General features: G+C 34.4%; 1 protein-coding gene across 5 annotated transcripts in view; it reads left to right on the top strand.

Moving 5' to 3' along the window:
• The window catches only part of Eps-15 (Epidermal growth factor receptor pathway substrate clone 15), a 147,886-nt gene that overhangs the window by 40,603 nt on the left and 87,307 nt on the right, over positions 1-19,976 (top strand). For 4 of the 5 annotated variants that reach the window (XM_069825957.1, XM_069825958.1, XM_069825962.1 and 1 more), the window contains exons 3-8: positions 5,613-5,846; positions 9,791-9,958; positions 10,123-10,233; positions 10,429-10,593; positions 11,683-11,858; positions 14,767-14,932. In XM_069825957.1, the coding sequence (XP_069682058.1) occupies positions 5,613-5,846; positions 9,791-9,958; positions 10,123-10,233; positions 10,429-10,593; positions 11,683-11,858; positions 14,767-14,932 (1,020 nt within the window). The remainder of the gene's footprint in view (positions 1-5,612; positions 5,847-9,790; positions 9,959-10,122; positions 10,234-10,428; positions 10,594-11,682; positions 11,859-14,766; positions 14,933-19,976) is intronic. The other variant, XM_069825960.1, reaches the window with a different exon arrangement.

Raw genomic sequence — 19,976 nt, 5'->3', positions numbered from 1 at the left:
TTTACTGTATATCAGTGAGCTGCAGTAGACTATGTGAGCGACATAATTCTTTATTATAATACGGTACTATGTAAAAATAACGCTGCACGTGTACTGGTCTTGTTGACGCCTGGGACTTAGGTTTACCACTCGACACTTGCGGCACACTGTTCCATTCGAGCATGCGCAGTAGTAGAGTTTCCCTGGCAGGCTTTGGAGCATGTTAGGGAGCCAGTACAATGTGCGTAAGAGGGGTTAGGAGCACTTTCAGATGTGTTCTGCAGTCGCTGTTTGGCCAGTTCTATCATAAATATTGCAATGAATAGTGTGCAAAATCTTTTAAATATGTAATTTTCTGTAAGAACTTTACACGAAAAGATAAAAATAAAGAAGATGGGTAGACGTACACAGGAATTAAAATTATAAGTGACGAAGAATAGTAATAGAGAAGTGACAAGAAAATTCAACATTCGGACTTACGAAAAATACAATATGTGGCTGCAATATAAAAGACGCTATATTTTGTTTTCCTTGCCTATTGTTCGGCGGCGAACATTCATTGACAAAAACAAGTAGGCTACGTGTTATGAATTGTATTTATTCTTCTGTTTGAATGTAGGACTGTGCGTAGTAACTAAATTTTGATTATCGTTCTGTAGGTATGATTGATATGAAGCACATGAATGAAATAAATAAAAACACGATTCTTCAGCTGCACAATCAACAATAATGTTAAATTAGCAGTGTTGGGTCAAACAAACATACAGACACAATTAATTGGTTTGTTGCACTTCACAATGATAAAGTTACCAAGAACAGATATGTGCGTGCGGTTTTGTTGCTTTAAGAGGTCACGAAGAGGGAAACTCATCTTTAAACGCTAGTATTTTTCTTGGCCTGATCAATTTTAGTTCTGAATTAGACGCACTCTTAAGGAACATTTGGAAAGAGGAACAGTGTTTAAGAGCACATCAAACACTATACAGAACGAAGTCCTTCAAGCCATTTTGATGTATGCCATGATGAGATTTCAAAGAAATAAAGAAAGCTGCTGACTTTTAGTAGTTAAGGCTGATGAGACGACACACGTATCGAATGCTTGTGAACGTGTGAACTGTGTTATAAAACGCAATATAGCGAAAACAATATTATTTACGGTATGCTGCAATAGAAATTGAACACTTTACTTTGCTATCTATATCTATAAACATATATTAGTAGTTATGTCGTCGTTAGTACCTATAATAATAATAATAATAATAATAATAATAATAATAATAATAATAATAATAATAATACGATAATCATAATAAATATTTGTGCACCACCAGGATTATTTATCACCACACGCCACTGGCTGTGAGTAACGATTAACACGTCTGACCGTGAACTAGTGGGCCTGGGTTCAAATCCTGATTGGGACAAGTTATCTGGTTGAGGTTTTGTCCGGGGTTTCCTGGTTGTCGGTTTCCAGCATTACGAGCAAATGCTGGGTAACTTTCGGTACTGAACCATGAAATCATCTCGCTAGCATTATTACCTTCATCTCACTTAGATGCTAGATAAACCAGTGGCGCCAACATATGGGCCTGTGGGACCCGAGCCCACCCAATAATTTGTTGTGCTATTATTATTATTATTATTATTATTATTATTATTATTATTATTAATAATAATATTTATTTTAACTTAAAACTTAAGTGTTTCAGCCCACCCAATGTTTTCCAAAAGTTGGCGCCACTGCATATAAACCTTAGCAGTTCATAAAATAGCGCACTAAAAATTATAAGAATATTAAAAAAAATAAAATATAGCCTATAAACATACACAATTTAATATGTAGGCCCATTAAGGTTTTAGAGTGATGCTGGCCTGCTTGATCCCAGACGGAAATGTGAACATTGCCGAATCTTGTACGATGGATATGCGAGTTGAAGCCTACTGCAACAGTTTGGAAATTTGTTTCCGACTCTTGAACAGCATTCTGTTAAAAGAATTCCTGAACTTACATGCGGAATAAAAAACACATACTCGTACAATCAACTACAACAACAACAACAATAATAATAATAATAATAATAAAGATATGCCTAGGCAACAAATTGTGGCTGCTGCGAAAATCTGCTTTCTACCACTCAAATTCTAACAATTACGCGTATTTTCCGTTACACTCCTATGCACTGAGATTGAGTGGCTCAGTGCCAGAGTTGCCTAAGCCACAATTACACTCAAAAAGTTATTGAAGTGTAAACTTAGAACTCGTTTTTTAAAACTATATGCTCTCAATTGGAAATTATTTCTCATTTGTTATAATCGAATATTTATCTAGTACGTCTACTTTGGCACACATACACTATAAATGATTATTTACAGTCATTTTATGCAGAAATCTGGGGCTAAAAATTGTGGTTTAGGCAACTCTGGCACTGAGCCGCTCAGTTTATCCATTATTTCATAGCCAATTTGCCTTTGTAAATGTTTGCTACAGTGACAATTAATTCCAATTTTAATTTTATTCATAATAACCACCTCAGCCGATCCGAAGCAACTACATAAAATTAGTCGTCGGTTTGGCGAACTTTACACTATTCTGTTCTCACTCTTCTGAGCGTTAAGACTGAATAAACCAGTGGCGGTTCGTAGTATAATTTAGAGATGGTTACAGGTAACTTACATTCAGTGCTTTTCTTCTGGAGAAAAAGTTAGTGGAACTCTGTGTAGAATATTTTATAGCGAACGGGAGATGATTACTGTCCAGTGCACGGAAATTTTGTCGTTTTTAACCTCCTCTTTGTTCAACTAAGACTTTCAAGTGTTAAGCTGAGTTAAAAAAAAAAAACTTATGTTAAAAACATATTCACAAATTTTTCGGTTCCATGATGAAAAATTCAACAAAAAGGTGCCGACTGTTCCGGCATGGGTAGAAAAAAAGGCACTGCTTACATTTATAAATTTTTGCATTCTGGAAATGGCCTTCAAACTATGCAAAATAGATGTAATCTCAACAGAAAAAAATGAATAATGAAAAATTAAGAAGATTTCGTCTTGCAATAAAATTACGAATAAAGCATAACTATGTATAGAATCAGTTGTTCATAGATTGCATTCTGATTGCCACCACCACTTGTGAAATTGCTATTATAGATATGTGCACAGGAAACTAGTGAGAACACCTACCATCAGCTGGCTGGGAGACCAACCACATATCACTGGAAAAAATTAATTGAATTGCTGTTGTGAGAAGTAACAATTCAATCTCGATTCAAATAAAAGAATATAATATCAATGACGATTACACAGATCTGCAGCCAGGCCAGAAACCTCCATTGGAATAGTAGCGAAATTTCACTTGTCATGTGGTCAGTCTGCGTAAGGTCAGTGCTTAAGACAACATGGAACAAACGCTCTTGGAATGGAGATAAATTCCCAGTTCGAATTGAATTCAGGCCTATTGGATGCATAGCGACAAACACTACTATTAACAGCAGTGCATAATAAATCAAATTGTACTATATTTTTAAATTTGTCATTGTTTTGTATTCTCTCCACAAATCATATTGTAAAATTTTTAAGTTAACCTCTGCTTTGTATTCTGGATCCTAGTGGTTAGCCATAGATGTTGGTCAGATGTCCCAAATTGTGGAATTAGTAGTAGTGGTAGTAGTAGTAATAATAAAAATAATAATAATAATAATAATAGCAACAGACACGACTTGCATTAATACCAATATAAAATTACGAACTTAAGTACAGTAATGCAAATCTAGCTTTCAGGTAAAGCTCCCTGTGAAGCAGACTTGAACTACAATAAGTCCTAGTAAATGCTCCGAGTGTGTTAGCTGACCACCGTTCTTTATATCCGCGAACTGAAGGTGCTTTGCCAGTTTAAAACTTGGGTACTGTGTTATATTAATAACATTCGGCACTCACCCTCCTCACAGTAACTGCTGGAAGTGTTGTCGAACTTGTGTGATACATAATTCACATCAAATAATTTACAGAACCTATTTCATTAATCCTATTCACTAAATTTAGCCATGTTTTCTCCATGGATCTGGACAACCACGAAGTTTACATCTATTCCCTTGTTCTGCCACACGATTTTTTTTCTTCCATGTATAAGTTTACAAAGTTGGACATTTCTGTTTTATGTCTAACCAGTAAAGATACTGATTCCTGTATTCTCACGAGTTCATCTTCTCTTATTTGCATGACCATTGAATCCCCTAATGCTTAGCTTATTTCATCACTCTTGACTGGTGTGTATGTTATCCTTCAGGCATCAGCTCTTTTTGTGTAGGTGCAAAGAGTGGGGGGGGGGGAGAGAGAGAGATCATCACGTGAAGGTTTTATGGTCGGTGAATCCCAATTCCCTGAAATTAGCTGTGCCAGTCTGAAGTCTGTGCTTGACAGCCAGTAAAGGCACTAGTGATTCAGAAAAGAAGAAATGCAATTTAAAATAGGTTCTATCAATGATGTGATGTGAATTACATATCACACAAGACAGACAGCAGGTATAACATGCAAGTTTTAATCCAGCGAAGCACCGGGAGTTCATGGATACAAGCAAGGAAGAACCTGCCACTAGTTGGCTGACAGAAACACCGGGAATGTTTTCTGAAGTCAACTGTATTATAACATAACAAAAAAATAAATAAATACAGCCTCTTTAATTTCTTATTCAAGATGCCATAGTTGTATATTGATGGTAATATTCTATTTACAGACTTCCATAAATCACGAAAACTGCTAAAATTTACAATATGTATTTGATGGACCATTGGCTGTTTAAAATCCTACAATAATTCTTGTAGAAGTTCAAACAGTCCAATAATGCATTAAAAAATAGAACTTGCTAATACGCTATGAAGTTCCATTATTACTAGCCTTTAAATTTAACTAGCAGTTGAACTTCTTAACTTAAATAAGATATCACAAACAAGCAATACGCAAATAATTTATTATTGCAAATATTTGTACCTCCTAATTTCTATAATGGCATATAGGCAGCTCTTGCAGAATCAGTCTTTCAACACACAAACTCACATTGAAAGGCTGAAAAGCAAGAGCAGAATTTATTGTTGGGGAATAAGGAAGCGAAGAAAAAGATTTATGGAAACTGAGATGAAATTTATGTTGTTGGAATCTCAAGATCTGATAAAATAATGAATGACAAAGTTAGACAGTGACTATAGATTTCGCTGCAGAGAGAAGTTTTTAGATGAGATAGAAGAGAATAGGAAAGTGATGTATCTGCACTTTACTATTCATCTGTTTCACAAAAACTGAAGAGTAATAACAGCACTTGCGTTTTAAATTACACAAAATAATTGTATTGTGTTTGTTTCAGTATAATTTTTAGTTGTAGTGAGTTAATTAAATTTTTATATTATAATTACTACGTATTAATACAGACAGTGGATGTTCTTAAAACAGTATGTAGCATCTCACGAAGGCTAAATATTTCTGGCAACTTCTCCAACACATTTTAAATTATAAGTGTGAAGAAAGAAAAAAATACTGACAGATCAAGAAGCATCAAGAAGCAATATTTTGTAGCCTGTAATTAAACATTGAATTCAGATCAATTGTTTTAAAATAATTTATCATTTATAATTCTCCTTTTTTAACAGGTAGACCCAAATAACCAAGGCAGTGTCGGAGCTTTGGATGCCGCTAGGTTTCTAAAGAAATCTGGACTCTCGGATGCAATATTAAGTAAAATCTGGGACCTATCAGACCCAGCAGGAAAAGGGTACCTTAATAAAGGTGGCTTCTTTGTGGCCTTGAAACTAGTTTCTCTCGCACAGTCTGGGAAGGAAGTGAATATGGTGAACATAACAACTGATGTGCCACCTCCCAAAATGGTAAGTTTTAAGTTGTGATGTGTCAAGAAAAATATTTTTTCATCTTTATGTAATAATTAATGTATTGATGTGAAGTATGCTGGTTTCAGTAAAACACGGTTCTCGTCATGTCTTAATGAAATGCTTCTGAAGTGCACTTGCACCACCAATTTAAATTGTCAACACAGCTGTCAAGCGGTAGGCCTATAGCAGACGACAATCTAATCTTGGAAAAACCAGAAGGAAAATTTTCCATATATAAATCACAACATTTAAAGAAATAAGACTGTATAACTCATTAGAAAAAGAAACAAAATAGTAGGCCTAGTATCATCTGTATTAATGTGATGGATAAAATGTAATTTCAAATGGAAAGGTAATTAAATATGCGTGCTGTATCTTGATATCCTAGTGGCTGAAATTTTCTTTCCTTGCTGCTCTGGTCATAATCATAATAATTAATGTATATGTTTCATATGGGATTTATAAAAGCTTAAAGACTAGGCCTACATGAATTTAAAAACTTGTATTATGCCATTAAAACTTGACTTTTTTTTTTTCAAAAACATTGTAGATCTACCTAGTACATGAAAAATGAGTTACAAAGTATCTCTTAAAATATTTATACTAGTACATGTAAATTTTACCGAAACTCAAACTTTCCAAAAGAATTTTGTTTTCATTTATTGCTATCCATAGATCTTACATCAGCATTTGAAGCTGTAAGGTTTGGAACAAGTCAAGAGTTATACAATTTAATGGCGAGATGAGAGTACTTAATATTGCAGAACTACATACATTGAAAATATACGAGTGCTTCTGAGTAAGAGACAAATTTTTTACATGTATTTGATCGGACTGTACATACGTCTGTTCATGCTACTGGACATAGTTTTTCTTTGATGCTTATTTGACCATTTAAATGAAGAGTCAAGGTGACACCAACTTGGTATTCACTGTTGAATTGAAGTCCATTTTTCATGCAACCCATACATACAGTTTATGAATATAAAAAGACAGACAAAGATAGAAAGATATACAGTAGGCCTATACACATGTAATTGTTAATTCAGAGTTTATACTGGAAACCTTCACCATCCCTTGGATTGTATTGTGCTGTTTATAAACTCAAATATCAAACTCCAAGTAACAGTCCAAAATAATACTTCTCCTCCTCTCCCTCTCCCTCCTCCTCATTATGCCGTCACCTTTCAAAGGCTGCGATCATATTGGCTGTAGTCCTAATAAATTTTTAAGTACAAGCCTGGAGAATTTTTTTTATAGATGACTTGTCAAACCGTTCATGTAAATTGCACAATCATGATGTGGTGCATCTACAGTGCTGCGTTTGCCAATAATCTTGCCTTGTAGAATGAATTGGAGCAGTTTATATTTGCTATACATATAAAAAACTTGACCCATATATTGAGGTTTTCGACCCGTATCAAAGGCTTATGTACATTAGATTAGATTTGAATAGATTCCAAGTCTGACCCCATATATGGGGTTTGCCAATTGACACAGAATAGCTCACAACGAATTTTACAATTACCAATGTTTTACTGTCTATCCCATAACATTAATCGATATTAATTAAAAAACTTATTAAAAACATAAGTTGGATAAGAAAACATCTTTCAAGTAACGCTATTACTTACGACTTCATGGGAATGTAATTGCAGACCAGTTACCATAAAATGAGGCAGGAGATGACGTGAAAGAAAACCAAAATCTACTATTAATATCGCTGTAGCCATGAAACTGTTACAGTGTCTACATGATATGTGTGTATCTTAAGTATAAATTTCAAATATTTAATCTTTGTCTTTTTCCTTGACAGTTTATAAACCACATAGCTATAATTCCAAAGTCATTTAGAGGGACCCACTTGTGAATTCTAACAGTTGTCCTCAGCGGTCTTGCGGTTGCCATGCTAACCATTGAATCAGAGATTTGCACGTTCGATTCCATCTAAGGACATAGATTGAGAAGGAAATAAAATTCCTAATGTGACTTCCTCGAAGTGAGAGAAAGCTTATGCGTGTCACATTTTAAATTTATTATTAGTATGTTGAATTTTTATACTGAATAACCTCTGTTGTTGAAGGCATAGTTAATTAAAATACCTACTACTATTACAATCGTAACATGTCAGAGGTGATGAAGTAATATAATTATAAAGGTGGAGTGAAATGATAGTTGCAGAGAAACATAAGCACACATAGAAAATCTGCTTACAAATCTCAAGAGTGTCAGACACAAATTTAACCTTTATGCCAAGCAGCAAGTGGATATCTCTGTGTAATAAAAGAATCTGACAAGTGAAAGGAAGTAATGTAATATTAAATCTAAAAACCTTTTGTAGAGCACATAGTTCCATTATGTGCATGTTATAATGCTAAAATATTAATGTTCTATCCATTTTTGCTAATAAGAAAGTGAGGTGTTAGGTATCTGTGAATGTTAGGCCAAACTTATTTCTACATTATAGTGCCGTATTTAAGCTATGTAACAGCTTGTAAACAGGCCAGCATCACACTTCTTGCTTAATAATATGGCATATATCGTTGTAAGAAAGCAGATGAAGTTAGATTTTTTATTAATTCGTTACTAAATAATACTCATTGGACCACCTCTGTGGTGTAGGGGTCAGCATGCTGGTCTCTTACGCAGAGGGCCTGGGTTCGATTCCCGGTCGGGTTGAATTTCCTGGTTGAGGTTTTTAGGGTTTTCCCTCAACCGTAAGGCAAATGCCAGGAAATTCGGGCCACAACATCCCTGAAAATCACCGGCCTCATTCATCACCAAAATCATATTCATAAAAAATCAGTAACATATATACAGTCGCCATCTAGTTCACAACAATAGAACCAGTCTCAACAATAGTACATAGGCCTTCGGATTTCAACCAAAGATTAACTCGCGATATGACCAAAGATGTTAAAGCGAGTATAAATAACGGCAAGGAAAAAGAAAAAAAAAAAATACTCATTGATTTCATAGCAGTTGCTGGAAATTTTCTCTTCTTTGTAATCTCACTTCCTTAAAAGATTAGAATTTACTACATAGAGTTCTTAATGCATATAAAAGAAATTTATCTCCCAATATTGCCCATTATCTCCTAGTCTAGTTGCCTCATAAGTGGTGCCGTGTTGGTATCACTTGTGGGTTTCAGACCTGTCTTCGGTCAATTGACTAAACAACAACATATTATCTTCATTCCCTCTAAAAGTCTAAAAAGTGGAAATTGTACTTACACACTTTGTTTCTTAAATTTATCCACATGTGTAAAATTGTACTGTAACACACTTTGTTCTCTAAATTTGTCCACACTTACAAATCACGTAACATGAGATTGGGAGAGTAATTTTCAATTTCATTTAACTTCTGCTGTAGCATCCAATGTCACCATTTTCGTAGTCTTGTCTAAAATAAAACCACTGCTTTTGTTTTATTTAAAATCCTCTGTAAATGGTCCTTTTGGGAATGACATTATTACATTCCTGATGTTCTTAGTGACCCAGTTTTTACCAGAATATTGTTACAAAAAATAGGTGTTTTAATGTACACTATATTGTACTCAGTATGATCATACTGAATAACTAATTTATCAGCAACTGGGTTGGAGGGGAGTAAAAATGAACTTAATTTTCACACTACAGTGATCCTAAATTTGAAGCTCATCACGTGACTTAATAATATGCCAGTTTTCCTTATAAATGTAGAACAGATGCAGTTTATTACTGAAATGTATATTACATGTTTTCTGAATGATGCTAAAAAAAAGTTATATAGTTTCTTCCTGTTTGCTGAAATTTCAGTATTTGTTTCAAGCAATAATGAGCATTTTATGTATGTAAAACATTTCAAAATCATATGAATATTTGTTATTTTTGAGATAATATTTATAATCAATAATCATGCTTATATTGGAGGTGTGTTTATCAAAATTATTTATTTCGTAGGGTGATGCTACTCCAGCAATACCTGTTCATAATAATCTAATATCACCGCCAACAATCAACAACTCTCTAATGACAAGTGACTGGGCTGTGAAACCAGCTGAGAAGGCGAAATACGATCAGTTGTTTGAATCTTTACAACCTTTGAATGGAATGATACCTGGGAACAAGGTACGTACATTTGTACTTCACTGTCTAATGAAGGTGTGCTATTTGTAAATAGTTACGTAGTTCATTATTTTCAAAATGTGGAAACGTTTATTCCTTCTGCAAGTATAAAATATTTTATATCATTATATAATATGTTGGATTAATGATAAAATTACATTTTTCAGGTGAAGGGTGTGTTGATGGATTCAAAGTTACCAATAGATACATTAGGTAAAATATGGGATCTTGCTGACATGGATAAAGATGGGATGCTTGATCGGCATGAATTCATGGTGGTAAGAATAACATAGACTTAATTCATTGTGAGAATATTATTATTGTTGCGGTATTTAATTTATTGTGTAATAATAATTGTATCTATTAAATTACATTCTTAAGTAACAATAAAGAGGTAGTTGTAGGCTATACATAATGTTGGAATTAAAATTAGTAATTTCAATTTTATGAATGAATGTTTTGTTCATTTATAGGCAATGCATCTCGTTTATAAAGCTTTGGAGAAATACACAATCCCAAACACACTTCCTCCAGAATTAATGCCACCTTCGAAAAGAAAAGATTCTGTTCAAGCAGCAACACTACCAGGGGCAGTTCCTGTTCTACCAAATCTTGTCATGGGTATTGATGGTACAAAGGTAAAAATAATGTATCCTTTTTGTGTAATTAAATATGGACAGTAGTGGGAATTCCAATTTAAAGTTTTCTGATATAGCAGTTACCATGCTTGCCTCAGGACTCAAGTACCATGGGTTGAAATCCAGTCCTGCGTGTTGGATCTTTTGAAGGAAAATAAAAACCACAGGTCCCACGTGATACGATTTACTGCATATAAAGAAACTGTGGCGCAATTAGACAAAATTACGCGCATCTGATTTGCAGAGAGCTGTCCCTGCAGACCAGTGTCTTGATTGAACTGAAGATGTCTGTGCATAACACTCTGGTGAGATTGTAAAATCTTGTGATGCAGAAAGCCAGAAACAGAATGGAAAAAAATTGTTGAATGTTCCACCAAAAATAGAGCACTTTCATTGACGATTTAGTACAGAACAACTGTGGGACAGGTTTTATTTGAACACAGTTTTTTTCCCCATAAAGATTTTATGTCAGCATTACTTCATTGCCATATTGTTTTTTATCTGATAGCATTGTATGGTGTTGTTAAATAAGTAATCGAAGATGATGAAATTTAAGTATTGTAGAAGAGATGAACGACCTGTATACATGTTGTATTAAGGTCCGATTTTATTACAAAATGTTGTGTTATGCAGTATAATATTTTTTTTTACAAGTATTTTACTTCATTATTTTGTAAGACTGAGTGACACTCTGAATTAAAAGAAAAAAAAAAAACAACAAAACAATGTATGTGCGTGTACAGGTAGATATAATTGGTAAAGGTCACCTAATTGTGAAACTTGTGTATTCTAAATGTTATAGTATGAAGCTTTTTGTTCTAAATAGATAAAATAAGATTGTCAGATAGATAAAAACACAAAGACTGTAACCCCCAAACACTAGACACGTCATAATGATGTTTTTAACAATCTTTCAAGGCATGTAATTCATTGCAGTTATCCATGTTCAAGAGTTGACATCCATGTTCAATGTTGCCTTTAAATGTTCTTAAAAGTACGAACATTTTGTTAACAATAACGGATGTCAGCTTTAAAATGAAACTAATATAATCTGCTCTAACTGTGTGTATTATTTGTGTTTGTTTGCAGCCAGCAATCCCTCCTTTACCTGTAGCACCATGGGTTGTAGCTGCTGAAGAGAAAGCAAAATACGACATTTTGTTCCAACAGACAGACATTGACAAAGATGGTTTTGTATCTGGCCTTGAAATTAAAGATGTCTTCCTTCGGTCAGGTGTACCTCAAACAGTATTGGCGCACATATGGTGAGTAATTGTAAAAAATAAAACTGGAGAGATCTATATCAGTCTACTGGGTTTGTTACTTGATAAAGAGATTGTGATGATGATGATGATGATGCCACTACTTATGATCTGTGATTAGATTTGTTTTGACTTTATGACAGCTCGTGGGGATTTTCTAGTTTTGTTCCTAATCTTAATTGCGCAATATTATTTCAAAAGACGCATATATATTCCCCTGTTATAGGTATCACCACCGTTCTAGAAGGATGAAAATATTTAATGAAAACATAGATGCGAGTTGCTTAACTTATGCTTATGTTATCGAATCTGCTAGATAATGATGTCATCAGTACCCTGTAACATGTACGCATTGAAACAGTAACAGTACAGTCACTACTAAATATAATGGACATTATTCTGGTTCACAGTTTTAATCGCACACTGTAGACCTAACAGTAATACATTCACCTACACCAAAAATTAATCGTCCTCTATTTCTTCCACACCTGACATGTCTTCTGTTGTGTCCCTTTCATGTTCTATATCTGCTTCACTGCTTTCCATTTCATTGTCTTAAATTATGATTCTTTCAATTCTTTCTTCCATAATACCGTCTTTCTCATAATAATGGCTGTTCATTTTTTTCAACGTGTCTGCTACGTCTTTTCATTCTTTCTGGCTGATTTGCTGAAACCTTTGCCAACATAGATCTTTGACGTCTTTTATTTTAAATGTCATATTTCTATTACCAACCCACTGTTTGATGTATCCCAAAATTAGACTAATTCAATGGGATTCAAGTCTGGATGGTAAACTGGAAGTCTTAGGGCTCTGTGATTATTTTCAACTAATATCCGGTCAATCAGATATGTTTTTGTGCTGATTTATTCATTTTAATTAAATAGTATAATTTTGTTTTAGTGCTATTTTCATCGAATGACATGTGATGTCTTGTTATCCAGACTTTTATGTAATTTTTTAAGGAATTTGATGTTGGGTAATTTTTCTACTTGTGTGTTATGATATGATGTATCGTCATCAACTAGGATGGCATTAGGAGTAAATTAGGTATTAACATGGTATGGAGCCATTTAGTGTAATTTTCGGTGTTCATTTGTTTATGAAAATCTCCTGTTTTCAGATGACATCTGTACATGAGGAGAGCATTTGGTACGAAACCTTGCTTTCCACCTGCATGGACGATTATAAGATGTTCTCCTATGAGATTGTATTAACTCAGACTATATTTATGTGCAGTGGAATTTAACTCAGAAAGCGGTGTTTGTTTTCGTAGCATCATGTGGACATGGGCAGATATTTATTGCAATGAAGGCATAAGCTAAAGAGGCTTGCTAGTTGAGTAGTGAATTGAAGGTCATCCTTCAAGAACGGTGGCGATACCTATACACAGATGTAAATACATATGCCATGTTTTATATTCAATTGATTGCAGAGGCTTTATTAATTAAGTACTAGTAATTAGCTAATGGGGAAAATTATAATTTAATACCACGTTCACGAGTAAAATATGCATTTTTGCATTAAAAATTTAAAATATGGATTTTCCTTCAGAATATGCATTTATATGCATTATTAAACACTCGTCAAATTGTGAAGATGCGACTTAACAAGCAAGAATAAAATATTGCGAGACATGTCCATTATGATTTTATATTATTTAAGATAATTGTTAAAAATGAAGTGCATCGATTATGTGGGTATTTCTCTCTTAAATTGACTAAGGAACAGTGGGATGTGTTCATGACTCTATTGCATCTGTTATATGCCTAAACACGGTAATTTTTATGGTTTCCCGGTATTATCGTTTTCCCATATTTATCGTTTTTATTCTCTGTTCCCCTAAAAAAATGATACATCGAAGTTTCACTGTAATATTTTCGGAAATCAGAATATTCGATTTGACCTTTATGACTTTAAGTGTGCTTAAATACGACAGGCTCATGTCAGTAGATTTACTGGCATGTAAAGGAACTCCTGCGGGACAAAATTCCAGCACATCCGGCGACGCTGATATAACCTCTGCAGTTGCGAACGTCGTTAAATAAAACATAACATTTTTAACCTTTATGACAAAAAATATTATGTGTCGCAAATTCGTTGCAGGCCTCTGTAGGCTTCAGATCTTCATAAAATGAGACAATGTTGAAGTATCCATTTAATTGATTTTAATATAGGCTATCTTTCAGTTTACTTGGATGATGTTCTATTTTGATATTTTCTTCTCATCTGGACCAATAACAATGAAGACTGACATCTGCCCTTTGGTCGTACATTAACTTCCCTGTATAGTTTGGTGTTTTAAGTGTGGTGTTACATAATTAGTGGGGATTATTCTTACTGAATGTCATTATGCATGCCTGATACAGTTTGATAAGCAATCGATCCTGACAGACTCGTCTTGATTCCATCACTTACTATAGAGAAGAGGTCACTTACCAAGTTTTACACTAAATGATCATCATTTTCACAAAATTCAAGACTTCGTACTCCATCAGTTTGTGTAAATTTTAACTATTTCATCTTATGAATGCAAAGTGGAGACATCTAGTGACTGTAGCTCAAAATTCATCAAAATAGTGCTTACCATCTTTTACTCTCGACCCCTTCAATTTTTCGTTGGTTTAAAATGCTGTTTTGTAAAAGCAACATTGTTACTGTAAACAACATGGCTGATATTTTTGTCTGTTGTAAAATTTAGTGTTTGTCACTTGCAACTTGTTCGGAGAACGATTAAATTAATTCTTTGAGTTTAAAAAGAACTGAAGCGCTTTATGTAGAAGATAATCCTTCATAAATTTCGTAGAATGTAAGTTGTGTTTTTTGTTCACACACAAAATTAGTGATTCATTTACAATATGAATGTAAAGAAATTGTGATTTAAATTATGATTGGTTCTTTTGGTTTACAGGACGTTATGTGACATAAAACAGAGCGGCAAATTGAATAGTGAACAATTTGCTTTATCTATGTGGTTGATAAGTCAGAAACTGCAGGGCATTGATCCTCCACCAGCACTTACACCCGAAATGGTTCCTCCAAGTTTTCGAACAAAACAACCTGTTGATGGTGTTATAGTAAGTACAGCATAATTTTTCAGTATGCATGCATGCACACATTATAGTAGGCTTGCCTGATACCTGAAATATATCCTTTAAATTAAAGAATGCATGTCATAAGCAAGGCAAATTTTATTGTCCTTATGGTTGAGCACTTCTGAGCTATCAAGATCATCTTTAATTAAAATTTACTAATTACGAGATTGAGCACCAATATGTCTGGGTTAAATCTCAAATCTCTCCGCATTGCATATGAAGAGAAGGCAATGTCACTGTTGATAGTGATTTCTCTGTCAGACGGGGACATTAAGTCTGGTGTCCCCCTTGGTGCTATTTGACAGGAGTAGACTTTCCTCATCTTCATGATCACCATCGTCCATTTTCTACACTACACTTTTACGAACACTTACACATACTCTCACCCTAGTACACGACATAACTCTCCACAGATACACACATGCATAGCATGGCCCACCGAAGTGGTGTGCAACTTGAAAATGGGCTCAGTCCTGCCATCTGTCCGCAATATGCAGAACCTGAATCACGCAAGTGAAGTGGATTGGCATTAGATACACATACACATATTCTTGTCACTAACATTTAAAATAAGGTCGAAGCAAGTGGGTGCATATTTAGTGCATCATTCTGAATTCTTCGCATTATCGGTAATCTGCACGTTACTTTGTACTCTTCCATAAGTGTAACACACTATTAATGTAGGACATTTTTTGTTTCTCTACACTGCAATGATTGTTGTTACTCATTTGTGCTGTAACCTGGAACCTGGAATCACCCATACCTTCATCACTACTTCACATTAGACAGTTAATGTTTTGTGGGAACAGTGTCAAGGCTGGATGTGTGTAAAATGGCAATGCCCTGTCTCTTGTTAAAAAAGTATTGGCGATGCCTGGATATGGCATTGAGCAGCATATTTACATGTAAAGACAAATTCTTTTGCAAGACTGTGTAGGTGGTTTGCTCGTAAATACCCAGTTGTTCGGAGTATCACTAGGACAACAATCCACAATATTGTGGAAAACATGTACGAAAGCAGCAATTTCACAGACAAGAACTGTAGCTTAAATTAAGAGTTCTCGCAGATGAAAAACTTTATTAACCCATTAATGCCCAGCATATGATTAAAAATACAGGGTGAGAAAGATTTTTTCATTCCTTTTCCTTTGACTTCAAGTTAACAATTTTTTTCATGTAGGCAGTACATGGATATGGTTTAAGATTCAGGCATTGTTGAATGCTCTGTGATCGTTTCTCTTGTTGGTATGAGGTTTCGAGTTTGGATCTTAAAGAAAAGAAAACTTTGATTGGAATAAATGTACTTATTTTCAATATAAATTATATAATGAATTATGAAACTAGTGCTAATATTACTTGTTAGGTATTCGTGAATAATTCAGGCCATTTGGTGTACATGTATCTTTGCATAGAAGCATTGCAATTTCAGTTTCTACATATGGTATGATATATCATACGCTGAGCAGTAACGATATCATTTTCTGTATATTGTGTTAGATGAATTCTCCTTGGAGCATGTGTGAAATGGACGGCAAAAAATCTACAAACTATAAGCCTAGAGCAGAGGTGTTCAAAAGTGAAGTTTTAACTACAACCCTTGCAAAGAGGTGAAAGGGGTATACTACGGAATACTGACGTATTATCCATTCTGCACAGGGTGAGTGAGTAGGTACCGTACTCGAGACATTGATGGCATTTAGCTTACTGTTTATTACTCACACAATTCGAGAAACTGTAAAATATGCTGTAATGAAAGATTATCCATATATCATAGGATCTATGGAAGACATGTATCAATACCTTGACATTTTGCTTTTGTCTGGATATCTCTAATTGCCTTCGCGAAGGATGTACTGGGAGATTCGTCCTGATAGCCATAACATTCTAGTTGCAAACTGTATCACCAGAAACAAATTTGAAACAATTCATCATTTCTTCATTTCAGTCACAATAACACAATTGACAAGAATGATAAAATATACAAACTTAGGCCCCTCTTCAATCGTCTAAATGAAATGTTCCAGAACATTGTTGACATTGTTCCAAATTCATATTCAGTTGACGAAGGAATGGAACCATATTTTTTTCATCATAGTATCAAGCAATTCATACGATGAAAAACAATCAGATCTGGGTATAAGCCTTCGTGCTTGACGACGCCTGCTGGGTACCTTATAAAGTTCGAACCGTACACAGGGAGAGTCGAACGAGCACCAGGGGTGACTCTAGGAAATGCTATTACATAGATGCTTTGTATTGGATTGCTCATGATGACAGTAAACTGTTTATAGACAATTATTTCACTTCCTTTGGGTTATTGTAAAAATTTTCAGCAGAAAATATCACGTGTTTTGGAATTATAACAGCTGATAGAATTGAAAAGGCACCTCCAAAGGATCTGAAAAAAATCCGTTAGAGGTACTTGCCCTGCCATCAAAGACACATCTAGTAATCTGACGATGGAATGACAATGCTCAGGTCACTATAGCAACAAATGCAGCAACACTAGATGTAGTTTCTTTGGGCTCATGCTCACTGTGGAGAACTAAGGATAAGAGAAAAATCATTGTTCAACAACCGAAAGTTATAAAAATGTATAATGCGTGTATGGGTGGTGTGGACATGTTTGGCAAATTGAGAGGACTCTATCGACTTCGACTATGGTCCAAGAAATGGTACTGGCCACTTATCAGACTTTTATATCAACAGATCAATAGTCAACTTGTGAATGCTGTACAGATAATATCAGAAGGCAATATCTTTGCTGGAATTCACAAGAAAAATTGTAAAGTCATTGCTTGCAACACCACTAATAAGCATTTCTAAGACTGTAACACCTACAGGGAGAAACCAAGTTCTCAATGAAATACGTTTTATAGACTTGATCACCTAGTTGTCTGGTAAAGCACTCGGCGCAGATGTGCTTACCGTGGGATATGTGCTAAATTTTGTTGCGTCAAATGTAACGTTGATCTTTATCCTGATACTTGTTTTCTAAAATATCATATAAAATGAAGAAAACCGAAAAAAAATGTTGTTGAAGTACCTAAAATAATAATTAAAGTGATTAGACATGGATATATTGTTCAAATATTAGTTCAAAATTCCTTTCTTACATTGTAGGGGCCTATTAAGTATTTGTATGAAAATGATACTGTAACTGCCCAGCGTATGTTATATCATACAGGTCATATCTACTATACTGGAAGAGACAAAATTGTAATTTTTGTGTATTTGTACTCAGTAAGATGTAACAAATATAATATTATAAAATTATATGATTATGAAAACCTTTTTTTATCTGGGCATTAATGGGTTAAATTGGTGTGAGTTTTGAATGTTCTCCATCAAAATCATTGAAACATATTCAGTAAACTGGAGCAAGTACATTGTTTCTCCATTGTAGCTACAAAACTATTGCATCTAAGTTTTATAAAACACTGTCAGTGCAGCATCTTCAGCCAGGTGTCCCTGATCAATGGAGTAGGTTTTATGAGTGGAGTATTCGAGACAAGCATGGACAGCTTCGAATTTCCACGTGAGTTGCATCTTAACAATGAATATGTACTGAATTTTCACGTTCTTACATTTTCATTCCAAACTTAATTTCGAGCAAAATTGATTTAGAAAGTGTAAATGACGTTTCGTATCTCCTGGAGTTTAAAATGTGATCATATAAGTGTAAAAAAAGATTATACGAAAAACATATAACCAAAATAAATTAACATGGAAATTATAGGTATTTTTCTAAAACCTCAGGAAAAAAGAGAATGTGAAAAATTCTTAAATGCAAAACATATAAAAGAAGTTTACTGTATGAATGTTTTCTTAATTACATAGTACTCAGTTAGTAGATTCAACCCAGTGAAGTCGTTCTATTGAGGTACAAGACGTGCTTATTGATGTCCTTTTTTTTTTTTCCTTGTTAGGAGGGAGAGAGGGAACATTCCATGCACTGCGACCTGAGGTCTATTGTACACCCCCCAATATGGGATGAGTTGCGTGCCCACCAATCCTCTATGTGCACCGACCTAAAGAGATTCTCTCAGTTATCCCCTTAAAATTCGTAAAGTGTTTAATTTTTACCTATATACCAAATTTTTAATTTATTACAACTAATAAAGGGCGCAAATAGCCATAGTAGCTGACGTGCCCTTTTTAAACCCCATTAACTAACTATAACTAATAATCCATTCATGAAATGGGAGATGTCATATCACCGTGATACTTATACCCACTTGTTCAAATACAGTATATGGCGCTCTCTCGTGAATAACACAAAAATTTGATGCATTGTAGATAATGCGAATTTCAGTAATGTGAAACAGCATTTCTTCAGATACAGTAATTCGGTTTTTCTGCTAGTATAATTTCATCATTGCTCTGTCAAATGATGCTGAATAATGTTTGTAGTTCGAAGTATCAGTTAAAACTAAACTCCCCTAGGCTTTCTATTTAGAAATGTTAGTTTGCTACTGTTTGAAATACAGTAGGTACCTGTGGAACATATTACTGTATATTTCAAACAGTAACAAACTCTACTTTTTACAAAGGTGACATAAGGCACAACTTATAATTTTTAACACATTTAACACACATTGTTAGAGACTGTGTATTATTACTTACTCATTGTTAGACTTCGTTACTGTGATCTTTTGAGGAGAAAGAAGTAGTGTACATATAGATAAGAAGGGCGAGGAAGTAGCTAGTAAAACATAGGTTTTGTCGGTTCCAAATGATGAACTCAAAGACTATTTAATTGAAACAATTATGTTAGAAATAATGCACAGCGTGGCCTGCCAAAGTGGTGTGCAACTTGAAAATGGGTCACAGTCTGCCATCTGTCTGAAATGTCAGAACACGAATCACTGAAATGAAGTGGATCGGCATTGGATACACACACATTAGAAAATGTCCTCCACCTCCCCATGACTAAAATTATAAGACAGAATGAATCTTATTTCAACTAGGGAATTTAAACATAAGACTCAATATTGCTACTTTTGATAGCTTTGTTTAATTACGT

Source organism: Periplaneta americana, chromosome 5 (assembly GCF_040183065.1).
Source record: "Periplaneta americana isolate PAMFEO1 chromosome 5, P.americana_PAMFEO1_priV1, whole genome shotgun sequence".
NCBI lineage: Eukaryota > Metazoa > Arthropoda > Insecta > Blattodea > Blattidae > Periplaneta > Periplaneta americana.
This window is presented reverse-complemented; position numbering and strand designations above follow the sequence as displayed.